This window comes from Aquarana catesbeiana, linkage group LG04 (genome assembly GCF_042186555.1).
Source record: "Aquarana catesbeiana isolate 2022-GZ linkage group LG04, ASM4218655v1, whole genome shotgun sequence".
Lineage (NCBI taxonomy): Eukaryota > Metazoa > Chordata > Amphibia > Anura > Ranidae > Aquarana > Aquarana catesbeiana.
The window spans coordinates 395,817,379-395,839,638 of NC_133327.1; the positions used below are offsets into that span (position 1 = coordinate 395,817,379).

The window sequence follows — 22,260 nt, forward strand, 5'->3', positions numbered from 1 at the left end:
TATTTAGTCCCAAGAAATTGAAAATCTACTAAACCAGGCACTAGTGTACAGTGGTGGCCATGATGCTAAAAACAGACAATGATTCCTTTCCTTCTATAAATGCTATTGTCAATTAAAAAATAAAACAACACTTATGGTAGCTGACTGTAAATAACTTCTTTGTCACAAGAAAGAGTACTCACAGATGTACACTAATACTTCTTTCCGGCTGTCATAGCAGGAATCAGGATATTCACTCTACTGAGAAGTTAATTTCTGTATACCCTAATCTAGATCATGTAAGTGCCTTTCCCTTTTGTTACAAAAATTAATGAATGTAAGCCTTTTGAGATGGATTTCCTTTAAATGCTATTGTAATATTTATTTTTCCTTGCAATGCGTTAGAACCTGAACTTTTATAAAAAAACTTTGGACATTTTTTGAGCTGAACTTTTTTGAGCAGCAATCCTTTTTTCTTTGCAATTACAGGCATTCCCCACTTTTAAGTACACAATTGGGTTTATTTACTAAAGCTGGAAAGTGCAAAATCAGGCTAATTTCTGCATAGAAACCAATGAGCTTCTAACCCCAGCTTGTTCAATTAAGCTTTGGAAATAAAACCTGGAAGCTCATTGGTTTCTATGCAGAAGTGAGCCTGATTTTGCACTTTCCAGCTTTAGTAAATAAACCCCATTGCGTACTTAAAAGTGGGGTATGCCTGTACTAGCCCTTTGTAATGGCATTAGAATAAGCCCCATGTTCTGGTACACATGGATGCACGGTACTTTCGCCTCTACTTTGAGTGGCACCAAAAGCAATATAACAAATACAGAAATAATTAAATCCAATTTTTTTTCTACATCCATACATAGCGCATTTAAATGGCATATAGGAGGGACATACATACCTTTCTTTTGTTCTTTTTGCTCTTTCACTGGTTTTACCTCTGGTGTCTCTAAAACAGACAATAGAAACAAGTCAAAAATGTTTGTTTGCTGTTTAAAATTGGCAAAATGCAGTAAAAAGTTTCATAGAAGATGTGCAAATATTGACAGATATTGTATCCACATAAAATATTTACTGTACCTGGAAAACCGACCAAAGGTTAAAAGACGATAAGAACATACGTCTATACAAAAAAATGTCTGAAGCTTGTTGGCATTATCAAACCACCTACAAATAATAAGGCACTGAGGGAGATTTACTAAAAACCGGTACACACAGAATCTGGTGCAACTGTGCATAGTACCAATCAGTTTCTAGGTTTTATTGTCAAAGCTTATTTGAAAAAGGTTCAGTTAGAAGCTGTTTGGTTACTATTCACAGCTGCACCAGATTCTGTGTGTACCCATTTTAGTGAATCTCCCCCAATGTGTCTATTCCTCACAAAGTCATAACTTTTCTTTGATTGTGAATGAACATTAAAGAACAATAAAGCCACCACATTGAACATTGCAAACTGCAGGCTGAGTAGAGAAAATGTCCCTAATGACCTACTCTACAGTTTGATATGCCTTGGTCTTATGAACATCCTCTGCTGGTCATGCCAACAGACTTATATTGTTATAAGCACTAACTTATTTTCTGATTATATTATATATGATGTCTGTATTTACTCTGTAGTTCAGAGATTAATACTTGCATTTTTTCCTGTTTATTAAATAAAGAATTAAAAAAAGACACAAAAACCAGCACAAGGAGCATCATTTAAAGTGAGTAGGATGTGTTCCTTGTGCTGAAACCTCTTCTATTAAAGTGTTACTAAACCCACAACGGTAAAATCTTTCTGTATATGCAGCATAGCATGCTTGTTATACTCACTGTGGAACTTAAGGGGTTAATTCTCTGCACTGTGTAAAAAGGCTGTTTTATCCTGTATGCACAGATCCTTACCTTCTGCACTGTCTATTTGGGGAAGGCCAGCTAACACACAGGCAGTGTAGCCAACCTGCACATGCTCAGTTGTGTCTTTTATGCTGGAAAGAACAGTTACTTGTTCTCAGAGATAGCCAGGTCACATGATATTGACATCATGCATGTGGGCGTTTATACAGGCTGAAGTGAAAATCTCCTCCTACCAGAACTCTCAGCACGGGAGAAACTGTGCAGTTTATCATGTAACCGTGGTATACAGATTTATAAGCTGTGGGCACTGTGTGGGGGGATGAGATGAACTATTTTCATATTACTGGGTTTAAGTGAAATCCTTCTCTTTCCATGCCCCCTTACCCCCACCACTGCACTCATTCATTGTGGTGGGGTTTTAACACGCTTGTATGAAAAGTGCCCAGCTATGCCCACCCTTTCTGCCCAGTTCTGTCATTCATAGAAACTTGAATTCAATTGAATTGAATTGAATAGGATCTATGAATGAAGGGGTCAGATCCATCAACCATCCTCCATTCATAAATCACATTTTCAATTATAAAAACTTTAGTACAGCCTCCATGAATGACGGAGGTGGGCAGAAAGGGCAGGCATAATCAGGCACATTTGATTAGAGTCCATTAGTTCTATCAACTCGTGCCGTGCCACAATACTGCTGTGGTGGAAGTTGGAGGGTGAAGCATAAATGAAGGAAGACTTCACCTAATAGAAGAGTTATAAGCACAAGGGACACACATTCTACAGACAGCAAGTGTAAGCTATATCCCTTGTGCTGATTTGTTGTATATTTTATTTTGGCTGCACTTGGGCTTTAATGCTCTAGGGCAGCGTTCCACAACCTTTTTGGCACCAGGGACCAGTTTCACGGCAGTCAATTTTCCCAGGGACTGGGGGGATGGGGGGAGGGGCTATTCACAGAGTCTGTCCACATCCCACCTTTACATTACAATGCCCCTTTATAGTGCACTCTTCTTTATATCACAGTGCCCCTTTACATTAATGTAACATGGACAGCTCTATAAAGGGGGCACTGTAATGTAAAGGGGGGCCTTGATGTAAAGGGGGCGGTGTTGTAAAGGGGGCACTGTAATGTAAAGGGGGCGGTGATGTAAAGGGGACTGCACTATAAAGGGGGCACTGTGATATAAAGGGGACTGCACTGTAAAGGAGCACTGTAATGATTACAGTACCCATTTACAGTGCAGTCCCCTTGACATGTGCATGATGAAAAAATGAGTTTAATTTTGATTCGTTAATCTAGTTATTTAGTTTAGTTAAATTTGGTTGATTTGTTAGTTCGTATCCGGGATTCGTATTTGGAATTCGTTTTTGGAATTAGTTTTATGTCTTTTTCTAATTCTCTTCAAATTTGCAGATTTTTTTCCGGTTCAAATCGTTTGAATCAATACATTTTAAATCAGTCGAATTGAAAACTGTAGATTTTTTTTTATTATTCGAATGTGACAAAGTGAACAAACAAAAGAAAATTCTTTATCACATGATTACGACTCTTTAAATCACCTTTAGCTTAACAAAAACAACACTATTTCGAAATGGTACTCTAACAACACACATGATCTTTGATTTCAGAAATATGTTTACAGGTAAAATTCGACTGAAGTTCAATGTAAAATTCAATTCGAATTTCAGTCTGAATTTACGAAGTTTCGGAGCATTCGGTAAAATTTGTTTATATTGTAATACGGGTATTCAGGATATCCGAATCTATGAATGATGAAAAATTTGTCCGAATATTATTTCGAAATGAAAGGAACCGCACGTCTACTTTATATTACAGTGCCCCTAGCAATCACAGCTACCCCCCATCACAGGGTCCCGGCTGTCTACCCCCCCATTTCCTCTCTAACATGACACTTCCCCAGGGCTTTTTTTCTCAGAGGATAGGTGCAGGAACTCAAACCCGGGAGGAGGGGTGGAGAAGAAAGATTATCTCTGCACCACTGTCCACAGCTCACCCCTCTACCCCTCTGCGAAGCTCACCCCTGTATTCCTGCCCACAGTTCACCACTGTACCCCTCTCCAAAGCTCATCCCTGTACCCCTCTCCAAAGCTCACTGCAACCCAAAATTCAAAGCTCACCTCTGTGCCCCTCTCCAAAGCGCACCTCTGTACCATGCACGCAGTTCACCCCTGTACCCTGCCCACAGTTTACTCCTGTACCCCTGCCCACAGTTCACCCCTGTACCCTGCTGCAGTTCACCCATCTACCCCTGTCCACAGTTCGACCCTGTATGATGCCCACAGTTCCCCCTCTACCCTGCCCGCAGTTCACCTCTGTACCCTGTTCACCCTGTACCCTGCCTGCAGTTCACCCCTATACCCTTCCTGCAGTCCACCTCTGAACCCCAGCATAAACAGAGAAGAAGAATTTCCCTTTATGCTAAAATAAATATTAAGTTAGTCTTTCACCAGTGCTCACCTTTGCCCTCTACTATTTTTTCATCAATTCTTGCTTCTGCACCCCCCACCAGTGCTTGTCTTGGCACCTACCCTTCCCCCCGCCCACACCACTGCGCCTCAGCTATTTTGCTCTCCTGTTTATTTAGAGCAGGACATCGGTTCCTAAGTGCTTTCCCCTCTGAGCTGTTGCAGTTCAAAGGACAGCATCAACCACTGACATGAACCATGTGAATGCTGTGCATTCTTTCTCTTGGCACTGAGTGCAAGGGCAGGGAGAACTGTGAAGAGCCACTGGGTTAGCTCAGCTGCGCTGTCACAGGGAAGATGGGCAGTAGATAGTGGTGAGCACAGGGCTTGGTCCAGAGGCTGAAAAAAAACCCTGCACTTTCCCATTCTAATGTCTGCGGCCCTGTACAAGACTCCTACCTTTAGCAAGGCAGAGGCTGTGATCAGTCTGTGCGTCCTCTCCTGACTCCTCCGACCACCCAACAATGTCATCCTATCAGCAGGGCAGGGGGCTGGAGATCCATTCGGATCTGCAGCTCTTCCTGCCCTCTACCCTGCAGATTGGATGATATTGTCGGGCGGGTGGGTGGAGGAGGCGGGAGAGGACACATGGGCATGACTGCATAGCTGGAGGTTAGTGGGAAATGCTGTCTGTGATAGCCCAGTGCAGACCGCTGTCCTGCTGTGTGACCCAGTCATCTACAGGCTGCGGACTGGCAACGGTCTGCGGCCTGGGGGTTGGGGGCCCCCGCTCTAGGGGATGAAAAATGAATGTAAGACAATCACCTTTTATAAATATTCTTTGAATTAATTGCTGAAGAAAAAGCTATGAAATGCCTTTTAAAGTGGAGCGCCGCCGAAAATTTTTTTTTTAAAAGTCAGCAGCTACAAATACTGCAGCTGCTGACTTTTAAAACATGGACACTTACCTGTCCAGGGCGCCCGCGATGTCGGCACCCGAGGCCGAACCGTCTCTCCGTCCTCGGGTGCTGCCGCCTCCATCTTCGGTAAGGGAATCAGGAAGTGAAGCCGTGCGGCTTCACTTCCTGGTTCCCTACTGCGCATGCGCGAGTCGCGCAGCGCAATACAGATGGTCCCTGCTGCCTCTGGGACCCGTGTGTTTCCCAGCAGGCAGCGGGGAGGGAGCAGGAAGTGGCGTAAATAACCGCAGATTCTGTGGCTATCTATGCCGGAAGTGGGTACAGATACCTGTAATATACAGGTATCTGTACCCCCCTCCCCCCTGAAAGGTGCCAACTGTGTCACCGGAGGGGGTGAGGAATCTGATGAGTGGAAGTTCCACTTTTGGGTGGAACTCCACTTTAAGTTGTATTTTCTTAGGATGATTTTCCTTTGTTTCCTTTCCAGGTATTTTCCCAGTTACCTCTGCTAAACCAGAAACCATGTTAGTTCTATTTTAGTCTTCATATTTAAGGAAAGTACAATGGATGTGATTTATCACAGTCAGCCATTTAAGTAAAAGTATTGTGTAAATATATACAGGTGAAGGAATTATGTTTATGATTAGGTTTGGGAACAATTAGACAAACAAAGTACTGATTAATATTTTTTTTATGTGTGCTACCCAAAACAACTACATAACATGTAATTGTCAGATCAGGTAATTACAATCCAGTCAGGCAGCAAAAATCTAACTAATGTTGGTAAAAAATTATTTTTGTTTCCTCAGGACAGGGGTAGTGTCATGGTTTAGTGCCTATACATTCAGGCTTGTCCAAAATAGTTATATATGTACAAGAAAACAATAAGAAGTCCTGTCGTTAGGCAATACCAGGCTACTAAAGTACAATTCATATCAATACTTCCACAAAGTGTCTATTATACCAAATAATGTAAACACATGTTAGATACCTTTCTTTTTTTTGGGTTCCTCCTTTTCAGGCTTTTTTACTGCAGCTTCTATGAGAAGGAACATAGTCTTAAAAGCATGAAACACCCAAAAATTCTCACAGTCCTGTGCACAACAGGAGAACCATGCTCATAAAGCATAATTTTATTTTTATTAATATACTACCAAAATCAAATGTTCAAAATGTTCTGCAAACAACTGTCCAAAAAATTTGCTGCAAAACTCCCACATTTCAAAAATAATAAGACCTCCATGAAGCTGTATTCAAGCTTGGAAATAAAAAGATAACATAAAAAAACTTTTTTTTAAATTTAATGGGTAAGATTTAGGACCTTTGTGAGATTTTACTGCTCTCTGTGGTAACTGAAAAATTTCCAGGAGGAATACAACCAGCAATAAAAATTATATTTTTTATATCTCGGTCACAATGTTGTCATCAAAACAGATTGTGATGGGAGATCTCCTTGATGAAACCTCAGGAAGTAAAATAAACTTCAATAGGTATAAGGAGAATGAAGAGTGCCACACTTAATGATGTATTATGGAGTACAAACTCTTGAATGAAGAGTGCACAGCTCTTACTTGTTATCTTTGGATATCCATGAAACAAGTGGGTTTCTATACTTTTGATGTAGCATTCTAATTCTTCTTACACCTTCTATTGTTCACCAAATATGTATTTAAGACCCCTCTGTGTTAGAGGGTGGCTTAGCCAGAGTCATTCTGCTTCCACTAAAATAATTTCAGATCCAGCATCTCCCACTCACATCTCTGACGCAAATAAAATCTGACACAGGTTCTACGTACCCCCTATATGTCTAGAGCTATTAAAAATGTATATTTAAGGTGTTACTTTTCTTGAATTCTGTTGGTTCTCTTTAATTATTTTTAATGCTGTTACTAAATAAACATAAATGGTAATCATGTTTTCATTTGATGTTATTTACAAAGTATTGTTCATTAATGTTTAACAAATTACCTCACACTTACAATAATCTACAGTGAGTATTAAATATGCTTTCATGTATATAATAGTTTCAAAATTTCTACAATGACTAATCTATATAGAAAACATAATTTATTTTGTGTTTATTAATTAGGAACAATGCTAAATGAGATCTTATTAAAACGCTGTCTCTAAAAAGGTTTGCTTTCATTCTTTTGTGCTGAATATATTGTTGTCATGATTTTGGTGTAAAAGGAATAAAAGGAACAAAATTTGCATCAATTGTATGCGTCAATAAATTTATGACTAATTTATCTACCAAATATAGTACCTACCTAATAGTTTACATTATTATTATCTCCATTTACACATACTCTATAAGGCTTTTATTTGTTACACTTCTATAAAATGCCCTGCTTATTATTTTAAAAGCTGCTAAATGCACATGTTTAAAATTTTAACCAAACTTCCCAAATATATTTGTGAAGAGCTCCCCAAGTAAATGAGAAAGAAAATGAAGGCTTAAACCTGATCATGTCCACCCATGATTGAAACATGCTGTTTTGGTGGACTGACATTATAAGTTGCTTTAAAACTATTTTCTCTCAGTTTTTAACTGAATTAGAGATAGTAATAGTATTTTCCCATTTTCAGTAAAATGTATACTTCATCATTTACTGTACAAGTTAATGTGTATTTTTGACTAATAAAACACATCTAATGCCTTTGTATCAAGAGGTCCCTAAATCCTGGTACACTTCACTAGTTTTAGACAGCTCCGGTCGGAGCCACCGTACTAATGATCCAACGTTAGTACAGCGGTCTCCCCCTGCTTAGCTATTGTGTTCTGACAGGGGGAGGGCCTCCCCGCCAGAACACTCTGGTCAGTGCTCTCAGCCACTGGCTGAGAGTGCTGATTGGGAGCTGGTCAGCTGATTTTCTGTTGAAATGGCTGCCATACACATGGGCCGAATGTCGGCTGTTTTTCATTGAACCGGCCAATGTCATCCAACATTCGGGCCGTGTGCACGAGGCTTAATGATCATGTGAATAGCCCTGTCAGCCCACATCAACATTGAAAAACTGTTCTGTACTGATGTAACTGAAAGGAATCAACATTTATGTTGGTCTCCTTCAGCAGACACACATCTAAATCTAGAGAAAAGCCATAAGGGAAAAGGTGATAATTTAACCTTTAAGGGGTAATGGCAATTTGTTAAGAAATAAGGGCGGTGGTTTAGAATCACAGCAAAGTCTTTTTCTGTTTTGAAAATGCACTATTGACATAAGCTGCCAGTGAAGATTTAATCAGGCAATCAGGATCAAACATGTTTGCATTTTAATGTTCCTAAATCAAAATCAAGGCTTTTCTATCCAAGAATCTGAAAGTGAGAGTGTAATATGTTCTGACTGACACATTTATCTTATTGGCCAAGATGAGAAGTGGAGCAAGAATTTCCTATATAACGGTATTGTTTGATTATGAGAATGTGGGGTGTGTTTATTCTAATTTTAAAAGCCTTTATGTACTGTACTGTTACAATATGTATCTGTCCTTTACCCCACACTCTGTACATGCAGTGACTGTATTGTTATCATGATATAAAAGAATATGATTATCTTTCATTGTTTCTACAGTTTCTTTGTCCTGTTTTTCACATGAGTCTGTAAAAGAAATCTGGTAATTGTACAGTATATTGCGCTTCATTAACATTCTAAATTAACATTTAGTTACTACAAATTATATGTGATATTCACAAGTCTGCACTGTTAATGATTTTTTTAAAATAAAAATGTGTCTTAAATAATGCATAACATATTTGTACATGGTATACTGTACATGCTATGGTACTGCCCTAATATGAATTTAGAAGCCAATGTTTAACTAGAAACATCATACATAATACACATACATAACAAATCCAAAGTGAACCAAGTGAAGGATTAAGCAGAAGCTATGTATGCGGCGATCACTTTCACAGTGCGGGAAACATGTCCCCCCCCACCGACAGACTCTCTATGTGTGGTTCCCAGGCAATCACCTTCCCAATGCTATCAAATGGGACATTGTTAACCCATTGTGATAGCAATAAAGTTAAATAAAAAAAAATAACAACAAAATAAAACAAAATTAAATTATCATAAACTTTATTAAAAATCCCCATAAAAATAAATGTAATGGCTGTTACCTCTCACACACCCACAAATGCAAACATGAGCCTAGGGTGTGCACATGTACAGTATGTAAACCATAATAACATCACACATGTGAGGTATCAATGTGAACTTTGGAGTGAGAGCAATAGTTTTAGTGTCAGAGCTCACAGTTTACTCTAAACTGATGAGATGCCTCCTGCAGATCCCACTCCCACGTTTAGAGCCCCAGGGAAGCCTTGTGACGTTATATGGCAGGCACAAACAGGCGGACATGGCAATGTCATTTGGGGGAACACCTCCTTTCTCAAGTCTACCCAAGGAGGAAGTCTCTCATCTAATAAGCAAGACAGCACCAGCCCAGAGAAAGGGACAGACTGAACTGAAGGACAAGGTAATTAGTCAGCTGAGCAGAAAAACAAAGCCGGGTGACATGATATAATGACATGAGACTTGCCAAAATTAGTTAATTAATGAAAAGAAACATTTTGTAAATACAACTTAAACTAAAAAAAGAATTAATGCTGCGTACACACGATCAGACTTTACGGCATCCTTGATCCGGCGTACCGGATTTCGTCGGACAATTCGATCGTGTGTGGGCTCCAGCGGACTTTGTTTTCTCAAAAGTTTGACGGACTTAGATTTGAAACATGTTTCAAATCTATCCGATGGACTCGAGTCCAGTCGACAAGTCCGCTCGTCTGTATGCTAGTCCAACGGACAAAACCGACGCTAGGGCAGCTATTGGCTACTGGCTATGAACTTCCTTGTTTTAGTCCGGTCGTACGTCATCACGTACGAATCCGTCGGACTTTGGTTGATTGTGTGTAGGCAAGTCCGTTCATTCGAAAAGTCCGTCGTAAAGTCCGTCGAAAAGTAAACCGGGCAAAGTATGCCGTAAAGTCCGGTCGTGTGTACGCAGCATAACAGAAACAAAAAGAGTTTATAGTAATAAGAATATATATATCACATAATCCATTGACATGCATTGTTGGGTGTGTGTTTTAGGTACCCTAGTTTTTATTTGTTTTTATGTAACTCTCACACTGAATTATTGAATGCCGTTTCAGGATACATATATTTCGTTTTTTGTTTATGTCTTTTCTAATACACATATACTGTATACTTTTTATATTATTGCTACGCAGATTGGCCATTATGTACAGATATACAGTACATATATTCTACCTATTTCTGTATGCATAAGTTAATTTCTTTTTAGGAATCGTTGCTTCGCCCAACTACAGCCCCAGGAGCCATGTTGCAGTATTTTTGTTCATTCATGAATACGCATTATTAGTTTAGTTTTATTGCTAGTGTGTGAGATTATTTATTTCATCATTTTTAATTTTATTTTTGTCAGTAAATAATTGTTTTTAATTCATGATTGTGTTTATTTCATTAGTGTTCAGTTCTGTTGCTATATGTAGTTCATCAGTTCAATACCTTCATTGAGACCTGAGATGTATTAGTTATAAATAAATATGCTTCCTGCTGTAGTGGCTTTTTTTAACAATTATTTTACTTTTAGTTTCAGTTGTATTTATAAAAAAATCAGCTGTCAAATTAACTTGTCCAGCAGTTTAATCTGTCCCTTCCCCTTTGCTGGCACTGCCTATTATATTAGTTGTTAGAAGAAAGACATCCTCCTAGGGTAGACTTGAGAAAGGGGGGGGGGAGTTCCCGAAACACGTTTCCACATCCACCTGTTTATACCTGTCAGGTAACATCATGAGTCTTCCCTGGGCTCTGCATGCTGGAGTGTGATAAACGGGAGGCACCTCCAGACAGCGGTGATCCTCTTGCTTTCCATCTGAGCTGGCTCTGGGATGATTGTAGCATGCTCATGAAGGATATTCATTGTGTGCTTATTTTACCAGTCACTAAAAAGTGTCAGCAACCCTTTTCATTGCCAACATGCCTTGGATACCAATTGCAGTAAGAAGAAGAGCAGCTGTGGAGGTGGCTGCCTAAACAAAACTTTCAGGTCCTTCTGCATGTTGCATTTCATAGGCTTGGCTACTGGCAGCAGTTACACAGTTTGTAACTCATACAATCAATGATTACTTGGGATCAAGGACTGATGTGGACCCACTGACTATGTATGACTTATTTGACTACTGGTGTTGAGACTGGACTTATGGCCTGAGTTTGCACATTATGGGACTTGGCTTCAGGAAGGAGTTTCCAATGTGTGCTTGCAGCAAAATAAACAGACCAGGAGCAATGCATTTTATGTGTGCAACCTGCTTTATTTGATTTCAGTGTATGATACAGAGTGAGAATAATCCTGGGCTTAAGTATTCAGGTGACATTCATAGGACCGATGAGGAAACAGGTTTGCTTATGAGCAGTGATATTGGCTGCAATTTTCTTTTATGCAGTTGAGCTGCTGGGCTGTCTTGAGGCCAGTGTCCTTTCAGCAATGAGAACAATTATATTTTTTTCTTTGAGTTTTTCGGCCTAGAGAACATTATTATATTACGCAGCATTACCATCTCCTACTACGGCTACTGGCTTGCTACTATTACTATCTTCTGCTAACACTGCTGTCCTGCCACATATACCATCTCCTGCAATTGCTGATGGCCAGCCTTTAATACCATTTCCTGCCAGAGCTGATAGCCAGTCACCGTTACCATTTCCTGCCACCATTAATATCTCCTTCTACTTCTTCAGGCCTGCCACCATTACCATCTTGTGTTTTCTCCACAGCACTAACCTGGTTCTTCAGAACTATTAGGGTGCCACAGCCACTGTTTCCACAGTTGCTACACAGTTACCAAATTTGGGAATCTTTTTATGCAGTTTAATTCTTGTGTTGCCCTTCAATGTGTGCAGTGTATTATGGTGTTGTGGCAATGTCAGGGTGCCACAGACCTCCTCGGCTGTCAAATTTGGATTTTTTTTATGCAGGGACATTTCTGCATAGTTCCTTAATGATTGCGGAGTATTATGCTGCTCCAGCAATATAAATGTACCACAAATATTGTTTACGCAGCTGCTCTTCAAAGGTAAAATGAATAGTGCTTTAATCAGGCAAATCAGAATATTTGTGCCTATTAACTCTGAAATAGTGTAGTCTAAAAGTATATGCTGTAATAATGATAAATATTGACTTTACTTTCTTGGACACTGCAAAGCTAAATGGGGATATAATTTATCCAATCAGATCTAAAATAAATTGTAGAATTATTGTGTGTGCTGTGTGTATCATATTATTTCTATCAGAATCAGAAAAATAAAAATGTAACTCTTTTACGTTTTCTCAATAGATCTCGGAGGATCCAGATGTAGGAGCTCATCCATCCCTGCTGAGGAACGTGGGAGTCCATTTGTCCCTGCAGAGGGCTGTATCTGCCTGTGCATATGACCTTGCTCTAAAGGAGGTCCACCGATTTCGGTAAGGGCATTGGCTTCACTGTTACCTGGATTCACCTTCAGCCTGGATGCTTACTTCACACATCCCTCTTCCCCTCTCCTCATATGTGGGTTAATGTGGATACTATTTGGATGCGTGACCCTTCCTCACTGGACTTACCCTTTTAATTTTTATTTTTTATTCAGTAATTTTTTTTGTTTCATTTTCTATGCTTACGAAAAGTCTTTTTCACATACCTCTCAAGGAATTTATGATCTTTAACGATTTATGTCACTGATTGCAAGTGCACTTATTTTTTATTTTCCTAATTTACACCTCATTGATATTTGTGGTTTTTGTTGCAGCTGCAGTCTGTTTTTGCTAATTTTCTCTTTAGCACAGGTTCTCCCTTTTATTATTTATATTAAAATATCAGACCTCCAGGTCTGTTTTTTTTTGTAGTACATCTAAGTGAATAAATACAGATATAAGCATGTATCACATACAGGTACTCCTCACAGGTTCCATTCCAATGACCAGGTCGTTAAATGAATTGGTCGTTAAATGAGGAGTCACAAGTAATCAATATTTAAAGCATTCTTAACTACTGTACTGTACTGTATTGTGAAGAAGGTCTAAACACAAAACTCCAGCTCAATAACATTGTTTTAATTTGCATAAGTACAAAAAACAAAAGAAAATTCTGTACTGTACTGTACTGTACAATACAATGATGTATAGCACGTCGAGCTGGTCGTAAGTCAGAGTGGTCGTTAAACAGGTAAGTCGTTAAACGAGGAGTATCTGTATGCATTATATATAAAATTTCAAAACAGAGGAATTCAATTCCACAGTGAATTTACCAAGTACACATTTTTTATAAATAATATTTATGAGGCATTGATGATACAGCTGCAAAAATGCAACTTTTATTTATAAGCTAACAATGTCAAACTAGTCACCTAGAAAAATGTGAGGCTGGCTGTATTATTTTAATTATTTTAAAAGGTTCCATTTTTGTATAATTTTTAGTTCTTTCATAGCCTTTTCATGAATACCTTCTGAATATGTATATAATTGTAGTAGGTTGTAAAATGATTTTGCACCATTGTACTGTGCTTTTTGATACATATGCCCCATAAGCAAAGATTATTAGCTGGCTTGACTAAAACTATGAATTTCCATTGGTATAGGGATCACAAATGCAACAGTCACAGCTAAGACCAGGCTCCTGCTCTAATAGGTGGCCGGGGCTAATTCCTATTACTTCCCCACATAATGAAACAATTATTTGAGGTGCTCACAAAAATTGCACCACAGGAGACAAAAAAAACGTAAGCATGTTGAGCAGCATATGTCATGTGGATCTGCGATGTTACATGCCCAAGGACATTGCAGAAGGTGGGGCATAAAAGGACCCCAATTCAGTACAGTACAGCTTTAGGTAGGTTGCAGTGTCTAGTTAAGAAAAGAAGGTCTCTCAGTGAGCCTTGGTTTACACTGGCTGTGGGAATGAAATTGCGTCAGTAGATGAACTCGCACAATTTAATTCCCGCATGTCAGTCCTGACTTCTGGGGCGATTTCAGAGACATCTTTGTGGGTTTCTGCACAGATGTCAATGGAAATCGCACCCCTTTTGGGAATCGGTGCGATGGCGCAAATGCTGGGTCACAGCGATTCTGCCGCTGCCATTGCTGGCAATTGTCGCCAATTTGGCATGCGATTTGACATGTCAAATCGCATGCCAAATTGCATCAATGTGTACCAGGGCTTAAAGCTACAGATTAGAAGCTGATTGGTTACCATGCACAGTTGCCACAGATTTTGTAAGCTCCTGTCTTAGTAAATTTCCCCCAATCCTGTATCACAAGGGCCTGTTACAATGTTTTTCCTAACCCAATCAATGTGTTAATTTGCTGGAAGGGGAGGTGATGTATTTCCAAGCATCCACTTCTTCCTCAAGAATCAAAGGTTTGAGGAAGAAGCGGATGCTTGGAAACGCGTTATCTCCACTTCCTGCAGCAGTCTCGGTCTCCCGCTGACGTCACATCCAGCCTAGCTCTCTCGGTGGCTCCTTCCAGGTTTCATGCTGGCTACGAATGTTTCAGCTGGCTCCATCTGGTTTTTCCCTGAATGCACCAGCCCCTGAGCTCTGAGCCTCTCCATACCACCTCCGGATGACTTTGGAACACCTCTGCCACAGTCATATAATCTTGTGCCTTCTTGTCTTTATATTTAAGTAAGTTGCCAATTGGCATTTAAAATATTATTTTATCCTTAAATAGTATAATTATATTAAGTATTCATAAATAGTATATAACAATCTATTTAAATTTAAAGAATACATTAAGATCCATTACAAATCTGATAATTTTATTAAGGACACAAAATTTAATTTTACCAATTAATACCTTAAAGATTTCCTAAATGCAGAAAAAATGTTTAGAGTGTTAAACATTATTACCTTTCTTTGCCTCTACAGGCTCCTTTACAGTTTTTTTCATTGCTAACTCTAAAAAAATAAAAGATTGTATTAATTAAGTTAGACTAAGATTTCAAAAATGGGTGCTAATAAGCTAAACATTATGCAAATTTGTGTTAAACAGCTACACTTTATACAACATGCATGTAAAACTACTGAATAGTTCTTTAGTGTAAAACAGTCTAATGCAATCACTCTACAAACCAGCAAGCTAAACAAATCAAATAACTTTCAAGTTAGTTTTTGTTTGTCTAAATATAATCATTACTGTATTTTGGGTAGGTATCTGTTAACAGAAATACAGAAATATCCTTTAGCCCAGGTACACACTGAGCTGCGGGAATGAAGCCGTGCGAGTTCAGCTGAACTCGCACGATTTCACTGCCGCATGTCAGTCACGATTTTGGCAGCGATTTCAAAGACATCTGTTCGGGTTTCTGCACAGATGTAAATGTAAATCGCAGCCTGAAATTGCAAAAAGTAGTACAGAAACTACTTTTTGAAATCGGTGCAGTGCCGCAGATGTGGCGTTGCACCAATTAGGATGGTGCCATTGATGGCATCTGCCGCCAATTTGACATGCAATTTGACATGTCAAATCGCATGTTAAAACACTCCAGTGTGAACCAGGGCTAAAACAGATTTCCTAATTGCTTTTTTATGTTGCCCTTTACATGATTTTATGATCATTTTTATATGTTGATGCTCCTGGCATAATATTCCTATATTTAGGCTAATTTCCTGTTGTGACAGCAACTACTTTTTTATTTTAAAAGTGAACACCCAACTACTTGTGAGGCAATTAGGTTGATTTACTAAGTGCAAATAGGCTGTTCAGTTAGCAAGGGAAGTTGCTCTTTGCAAGTGGAATTTTCACCAGAGCTTAATGGATGTGGTTAATTTACACTTTGCAAAAAATACCCAATCATGTGCAAGGAAATTAAAAATGATTTCTGCCTGCACATGACTGCATGATGTAAGTCAGCAGAGTTTTAACTTTATTCACTAAGCTCTCGCAAAAATTCCTCATTCACTACGCTCTAGTGAAGATTTCCTTGCAAATTGCAATGTCCCTTGCAAAGTGTCTATTTGCTTTTAGTAAAGTAACCCCATTGTATCCAACTTAATTTGATATTATGGGATAATAGAAAAATACAAAGTTTATATATACTGTATTTTTAATGCTTCCCCTGGCAAACAACCTGTACACATATATTACAAACAATTACACACACTGTACCAAATACCATGTGCACAGAATTATTTTGTACTCTGCATACTGTGCTTTATATATCAGAGTCAGATTTCTGAAAAGCTAACATAGCTATAGCGGCACTATTAAAGTAGTATTAAAAATCAAAATCATTAACATATCTCCTGTATTAGAGTGGCTCCATTCTGGATGAAGCAGCACAGGGGCACCTTTGGACAGCAGCATTGTTATTCTGGGGGGAAGGGAGAACTACCACTAGCACTAGCAGAATTTTAGGCAGATGCAGTTTTTTTCTTTTAGGGATAAAGGTTTTACATAAATAAAAGCTGATCATTGTAAGCACCTCTGTCAGTGTTAAATGGTTTGTCTCAGCGCTGTAATTGCTACATCTGCTGTTCTGTTGAAAAACAACAGACTCATTGGCTGGATCACCAGGTGAAAATAAAGGAAAGAAAGCCTAAAAAAGAAAACTAATGCTTCTATTACATCTAAGAATCGGTAAGCTGCAATATAATAGATATTTTTGGGCTTAATACCACGTTAGGCAAAAAATGATAACATAAATAAAATAACTAATAAGATTACCTTTCTTTTTATCTGCTGGTTGCTTTTCAATTTTTTTTGCAGGTGCTTCTAAAAATACATACATATTTAGTCATTAATAGAGTCCCTATATAAACAGGAATAATGCAAAATATAAACTTAAAGGAAAGAAATAAAACATTTTGTCTACAAAAATCACTAGAGAGTAAAGAAAGAACTACTACAGCATTTCAAGGTTGTGAAGGATGACTGTAAAAGGCTAAGGAGGAATGAAGCTCCAGTTCCATAGGTCAAAGGCGGTGAAATTATTTGTATTGTTAAGAATACTGCTGTAATAATCATTTCATACTGCTTGGCATTTAAATGTAGGTCATCTGGCTTAGAAGAGCCAATAAAGGGGACTTTTGGATAAACCAGTCTCCTCTCTAAAAGGTAAGATCACAGCAGCCATATTGACAATGAGCTTTAGCAGTGATAGGTAAAGCCAAGGGTATGCTAATTACAGACTGCACAAAGAGAGATTAGTGTTAGTGTATGGCTTGTATTGTGGCAGGTCTTTTACCATAGATGTAAACCCTTAAAGGGGTTGTAAAGGTAAAAATTTTTTCACCTTAATGCATTCTATGCATTAAGGTGAAAAAACTTCTGACAGAACCGCCGCCCCCAGCCCCCCCGTTTTACTTACCTGACGCCTCGAAAGTCAGCTTCGCGTTCCCGACATCTGTTCCTCCGCTCACCCTGGCCGCTGATTGGCTGCAGTGGATGGATTGAAAGCAGCGCAGCCATTGGCTCGCGCTGCTGTCAATCACATCCGATGACGCGGCGCGTCGGGGGGCGGGGCCGAGTGATACAGCGAGCGGCTATAGCCGCCGGCTGTATCACGGGAGCGCGCCCGCAAGCACTCACCACCGTGCGAGGGAGCTCGCATTAAGGTGGTGAATGCTTGCGGGGAGGAGCTGAAACAGCCGCCGAGGGACCCCAGAAGACGAGGTTCGGGGCCACTCTGTGCAGAACGAGCTGCACAGTGAAGGTAAGTATAACATGTTTGTTATTTAAAAAAAAAAAAAAAAACACCTTTACAAACGCTTTAAGCCCTGTACAGATGGGCAGAATGTCAGGAGACAACGGTTCAAGAAAAAAAAAGTCTGACATTCAGCCCGTGTGTATGTCGGGCTGTCCGAAAGAAGTCAGCCATTCAGCTGGCTTTTGTCGGACATGCATGCTGGAAAACCAGCATCTGACTGACTCCCAATCGCCGCTCTCAGTCAATGGCAAAGAGCGCCGATCAGAGTGTTCTGGCTCGGGGCCGTCACCCTGTCAGAAGAACACAAAAGTTCAGCAGGGGAGATCACTGAACTAACCTCGCATGGTTAGTACAGCAGCTCCGACCGAAGCTGACAGTTTTTTTTTTGTAATTTACTAACACTAACTAATAATGTGTAACCAGCTTTACTGAATGCCATGTAGATCGTAAAATGCTGCAAAGCTAGGAGTATTGGGGATGGGAAGGTTAACACATATTTTACACACAGTCTTCAAAATGTTGTGAATTTATTTTCCATCCAATATTTTTCAGGGGTATTTACTGGATACAAAACATAAAATCTGCAGAAAACTAACATTAACCACTTGCCGACCGGCTCATGCCGATATATGGCAAAGTGGCACGGGTGAGAAAAACAACGTACCTGTACACCGCTGCATCATCTGCGGCTAGTGGGCACACACACGCCGGCAGCGACGCACACCAAGGGATCTACTGCTCCCAGTGATCGGAAGCAGTGATCTCTGTCATGTTCTAGTGAGCCATTCCCCCCTACAGTTAGAACACAGTGAGGGAACACAGTTAACCCCTTGATCGCCCCCTGGTGTTTAACCCGTTCACTGCCAGTGACATTTACACAGTAATCAGTGCATTTTTATAGCACTGATAGCTGTATAAATGACAATGGTCCCAAAATAGTGTCAAAAGTGTCTGATCTGTCTGCCGCAATGTCATAGTCACGATAAAAATCACAGATCGCTGCCATTACTAATAAAAAAAAATATTAATAAAAATACCATAAATCTATCCTCTCTTTTGTAGACATGATAACTTTTGCGCAAATCAATCAATATATGCTTATTGCGAATTTTTTTACCAAAAATATGTATAAGAATACATATTTGCCTAAACTGTGGAAGAAATGTGTTTTTTTATATATTTTTTGGGGATATTTATTATAGAAAAAAGTAAAAAATATTGCTTTTTTTCAAAATTGTTGATTTTTTATTGTTTATAACGCAAAAAATAAAAACCACAGAGGTGATCAAATACCACCAATAGAAAGCTTTATTTGTGGGAAAAAAAGGACGTCAATTGTGTTTGGGTACAACATCGCACGACCGCGCAATTGTCAGTTAAAGCGACGCAGTGCCATATCGCAAAAAAGGGCTTGGTCGGGAAGGGGGTAAATCCTTCCAGGGCTTAAGTGGTTAAGGAACTCCTTATTCATGCCTTATCAAAATCGTATGTGACTTCTATAAAATAATTTCTCTGAACAAATGGTTTAAAAAATACCTTTCTTTGGCTTTACTGGCTCTTTGGGCTCCTTTTTGATTTTTTTCTCTGGTACTTCTAGAATAAATAGAATATAGAATTCTGTACTATCAAACCATACAAAAGCCCAGTAAAGATCAAATACCACCAAAATAAAAAGCTATGTTTATGTGAAAACAAATTATATAAATGTCATTTGCATTCAGTGTTGCATGATCGCACAACTGAGGTTAAAGTAGCACAGTGCTGAACAGCAAAAAATGGTCTGGTCATGAAGGGGTAAAACCTTCAGATGGTCAAGTGGCTAAAGCCTGGGTTTTAAACAACCACCACAAAGAGTGTTACTTACGATCAGTGTGATGTGTCCGCTGTGCTGCTGTCTCATGGTTTAGAAGAAATCTTCTTACTCTGACCCCCTATCCTCATTGCAGTAATCATTCAGTGCAGTGCAGTGGGGGTTAATAGAGCTGAGGGGGCTGCCATATGCATTCACCAAGAGTGCACAACTATGACCGCCACTTCTGCCTCCTTTATTCACAGAAGTTGTGTGAAGACTTGTTTGAATGCAGGACACAAACTTTTCAGTCATCTGCTCATCCTCCATTCATAGATAGTTTTTCATTCATACAAGTGATAGAATAGCTTCTAAAAAATGGGGTAGTTGGGCAAAAAGGGTGGGCATAGTCAGGCACTCTTGATGAGTGCCTGTCACAGATCCCTTATGCCCTGTACACACGACTGGTTTTGCCGTTGGAATAAACTCTGAAGGTTTTTCCAACGGAATTCCACTCAAGCTGTCTTGCATACACAAGGTCACACCAAATTTCGACCGTCAAGAACGCGGTGACATGCAACACGTACGACGGGACAACACGTACGACGTCTCCTACTTGCTTCAGAGTATGCGTCATTTTTGGTACATCGGAACAGCTAGGAATTTGTTCCGCCGGAAAAATATAGAACATGTTCTCTATCTAAGTCCGTCTGAATTTTCGACGTGAAGAGTCCAATGGGGCATATACACAGTCGGAATATATGAAATATGAAAAGCTCCCATTGGACTTTTTCTGTCGGAAATTCCGACCGTGTGTACGGGGCATTAGCTTCATTAATTCCCAATGCACTGGAAGACTACGGCGGTGGGGGTAGGGGGAAATTGGAGGAGGAAGATTTCTACTAAACAGGAAGCTGCAACACAATGGACAAATTGTACTGATAATAAATAATGTCTCTTGTGCTGATTCTTTTAAGGCTTTTTGAGGCTTTAACCTCATTCATTTAGTTCATTGAAAATGCTGCTCCTTAAAGTGGCCTTCAGTCATTTTTTCAACTTTCCATCTATTAAATCTTCTGCCCTTGTTGTTTTAACCTTGGATAGTAAAACATTTTTTTTTCTGCCAGTAAATACCTTATACAACCCACTTCCTGTTTCTTGTCTGGTAAAAAGCCCAGGCTTATGACATCATACACAGCTCTCTCTCACCCTCATGAGAGTTTGCCAGGAAGGGGGAGCAATGAAAGCTGCAGAGCTGGAGGTGTGCCTCTGTGTGTCTGTGTAAATCCAGGAAGTGAACAGGCAGCAGCTCCAACTGCCCACAGTTAAAATGGTTGCAGCCAGACTCAGTGGAGGGAGATTTCTGCAACACATTTGGCAAGTACAGAATCACAGTATATATAAAATAATATGCAAAGTGGTTGGAGGGAAGCTTCCGAATGGCAAATATGTTTTTATTACAAATTATGTGAGCAGATTGCAGTTCCTCATTAACTGATTCCAATTTGTGGGAACAAATAATGTTGAAAAAAATTGTAACAAACAGCATAAACATGAAGCAAAGCTCTGTTTTTCATAACACTACATATTCAAGATTCAAGAATACATACATTCATACACACACACACACACACTGAATATACTCTGTAGTTTGCCTTTAACTAACCTTTCTTTGGTTCAGCTTTTTCTTTTTTGGGTTTCTTAAGTGGAGCTACAGAAAATTAAAATTAAAATGTCAGAAGAAAGAATCTTATATCTTATTTTTCTATTTGTTAATACAGTAAATGGTGGGGGAAATCAACTTATCCTTACTCGGTAGACAGCTCTGAACAGGGGTTGAGGCTGATTCACTAAAGGAGTTTGAAGACTTATCTGAGTTATCCAATGAAGTGAAAACCAAATTCCTGTTTATTTATTTTATCTGAAAATGTCTGGATAATCAAAGTCAATTGTTGCCCAGTTTATTGAATGAATATTCTCAACTACTTTAGGAAATCCCCTATAATATTCAGTACAGTATAATCAGTCCTAATTAGTTTATTTATGAGCACATTAACAGCTTTCCAACCACCCTATAGCATCTTTACTGCTACAGGGCAGCCACTCTGTGCAGAATCATGTATCTATATGTGATTATGCACCTCTGGGTAGGGGGCGTAAAAGCACCAAAAAACACACTCACAAACACTGGTTAGGCACACCACTAATCCTTTGATCGCCCTGGATGTTTAACACATTCCCAGCCAATGTCATTAGTACAGTGACAGTGCATATTTTTAGCACTGATCACTGTATTAGTGTCACTGGTTCCCACAAAGTGCCAGTTAGTGTCAGATCGACTGCCACAATATCACAATCCCTCAATAAGTCGCATGTTATCCGCCATTACTAGAATAAAAAATAAATAAATAAAAATTCCAGTATATATACCATAGTTTGTAGACGCTATAATTTTTGAGCAAACCAATCAATATACCATTATTAGGATTATTTTTACTAAAGATATGTAGCAGAATACATAGTGGCCTAAATTTATGATTTTTTTTTTATTGGTTTTATAGCAGAAAGTATTTTTTTTCTT

The 22,260-nt window shown here is 39.2% G+C and overlaps 1 protein-coding gene across 1 annotated transcript in view; it reads right to left on the reverse strand.

The window, feature by feature from the left end:
• LOC141141259 (uncharacterized) overlaps window positions 1-22,260 on the reverse strand; it is a 1,017,917-nt gene that overhangs the window by 191,417 nt on the left and 804,240 nt on the right. The window contains exons 52-57 of the mRNA XM_073628940.1: window positions 21,346-21,390; window positions 19,427-19,483; window positions 16,909-16,956; window positions 15,093-15,140; window positions 6,166-6,213; window positions 887-934 (exon numbers count right to left, since the gene is read on the reverse strand). Coding sequence (XP_073485041.1) covers window positions 887-934; window positions 6,166-6,213; window positions 15,093-15,140; window positions 16,909-16,956; window positions 19,427-19,483; window positions 21,346-21,390 — 294 coding nt within the window. The remainder of the gene's footprint in view (window positions 1-886; window positions 935-6,165; window positions 6,214-15,092; window positions 15,141-16,908; window positions 16,957-19,426; window positions 19,484-21,345; window positions 21,391-22,260) is intronic.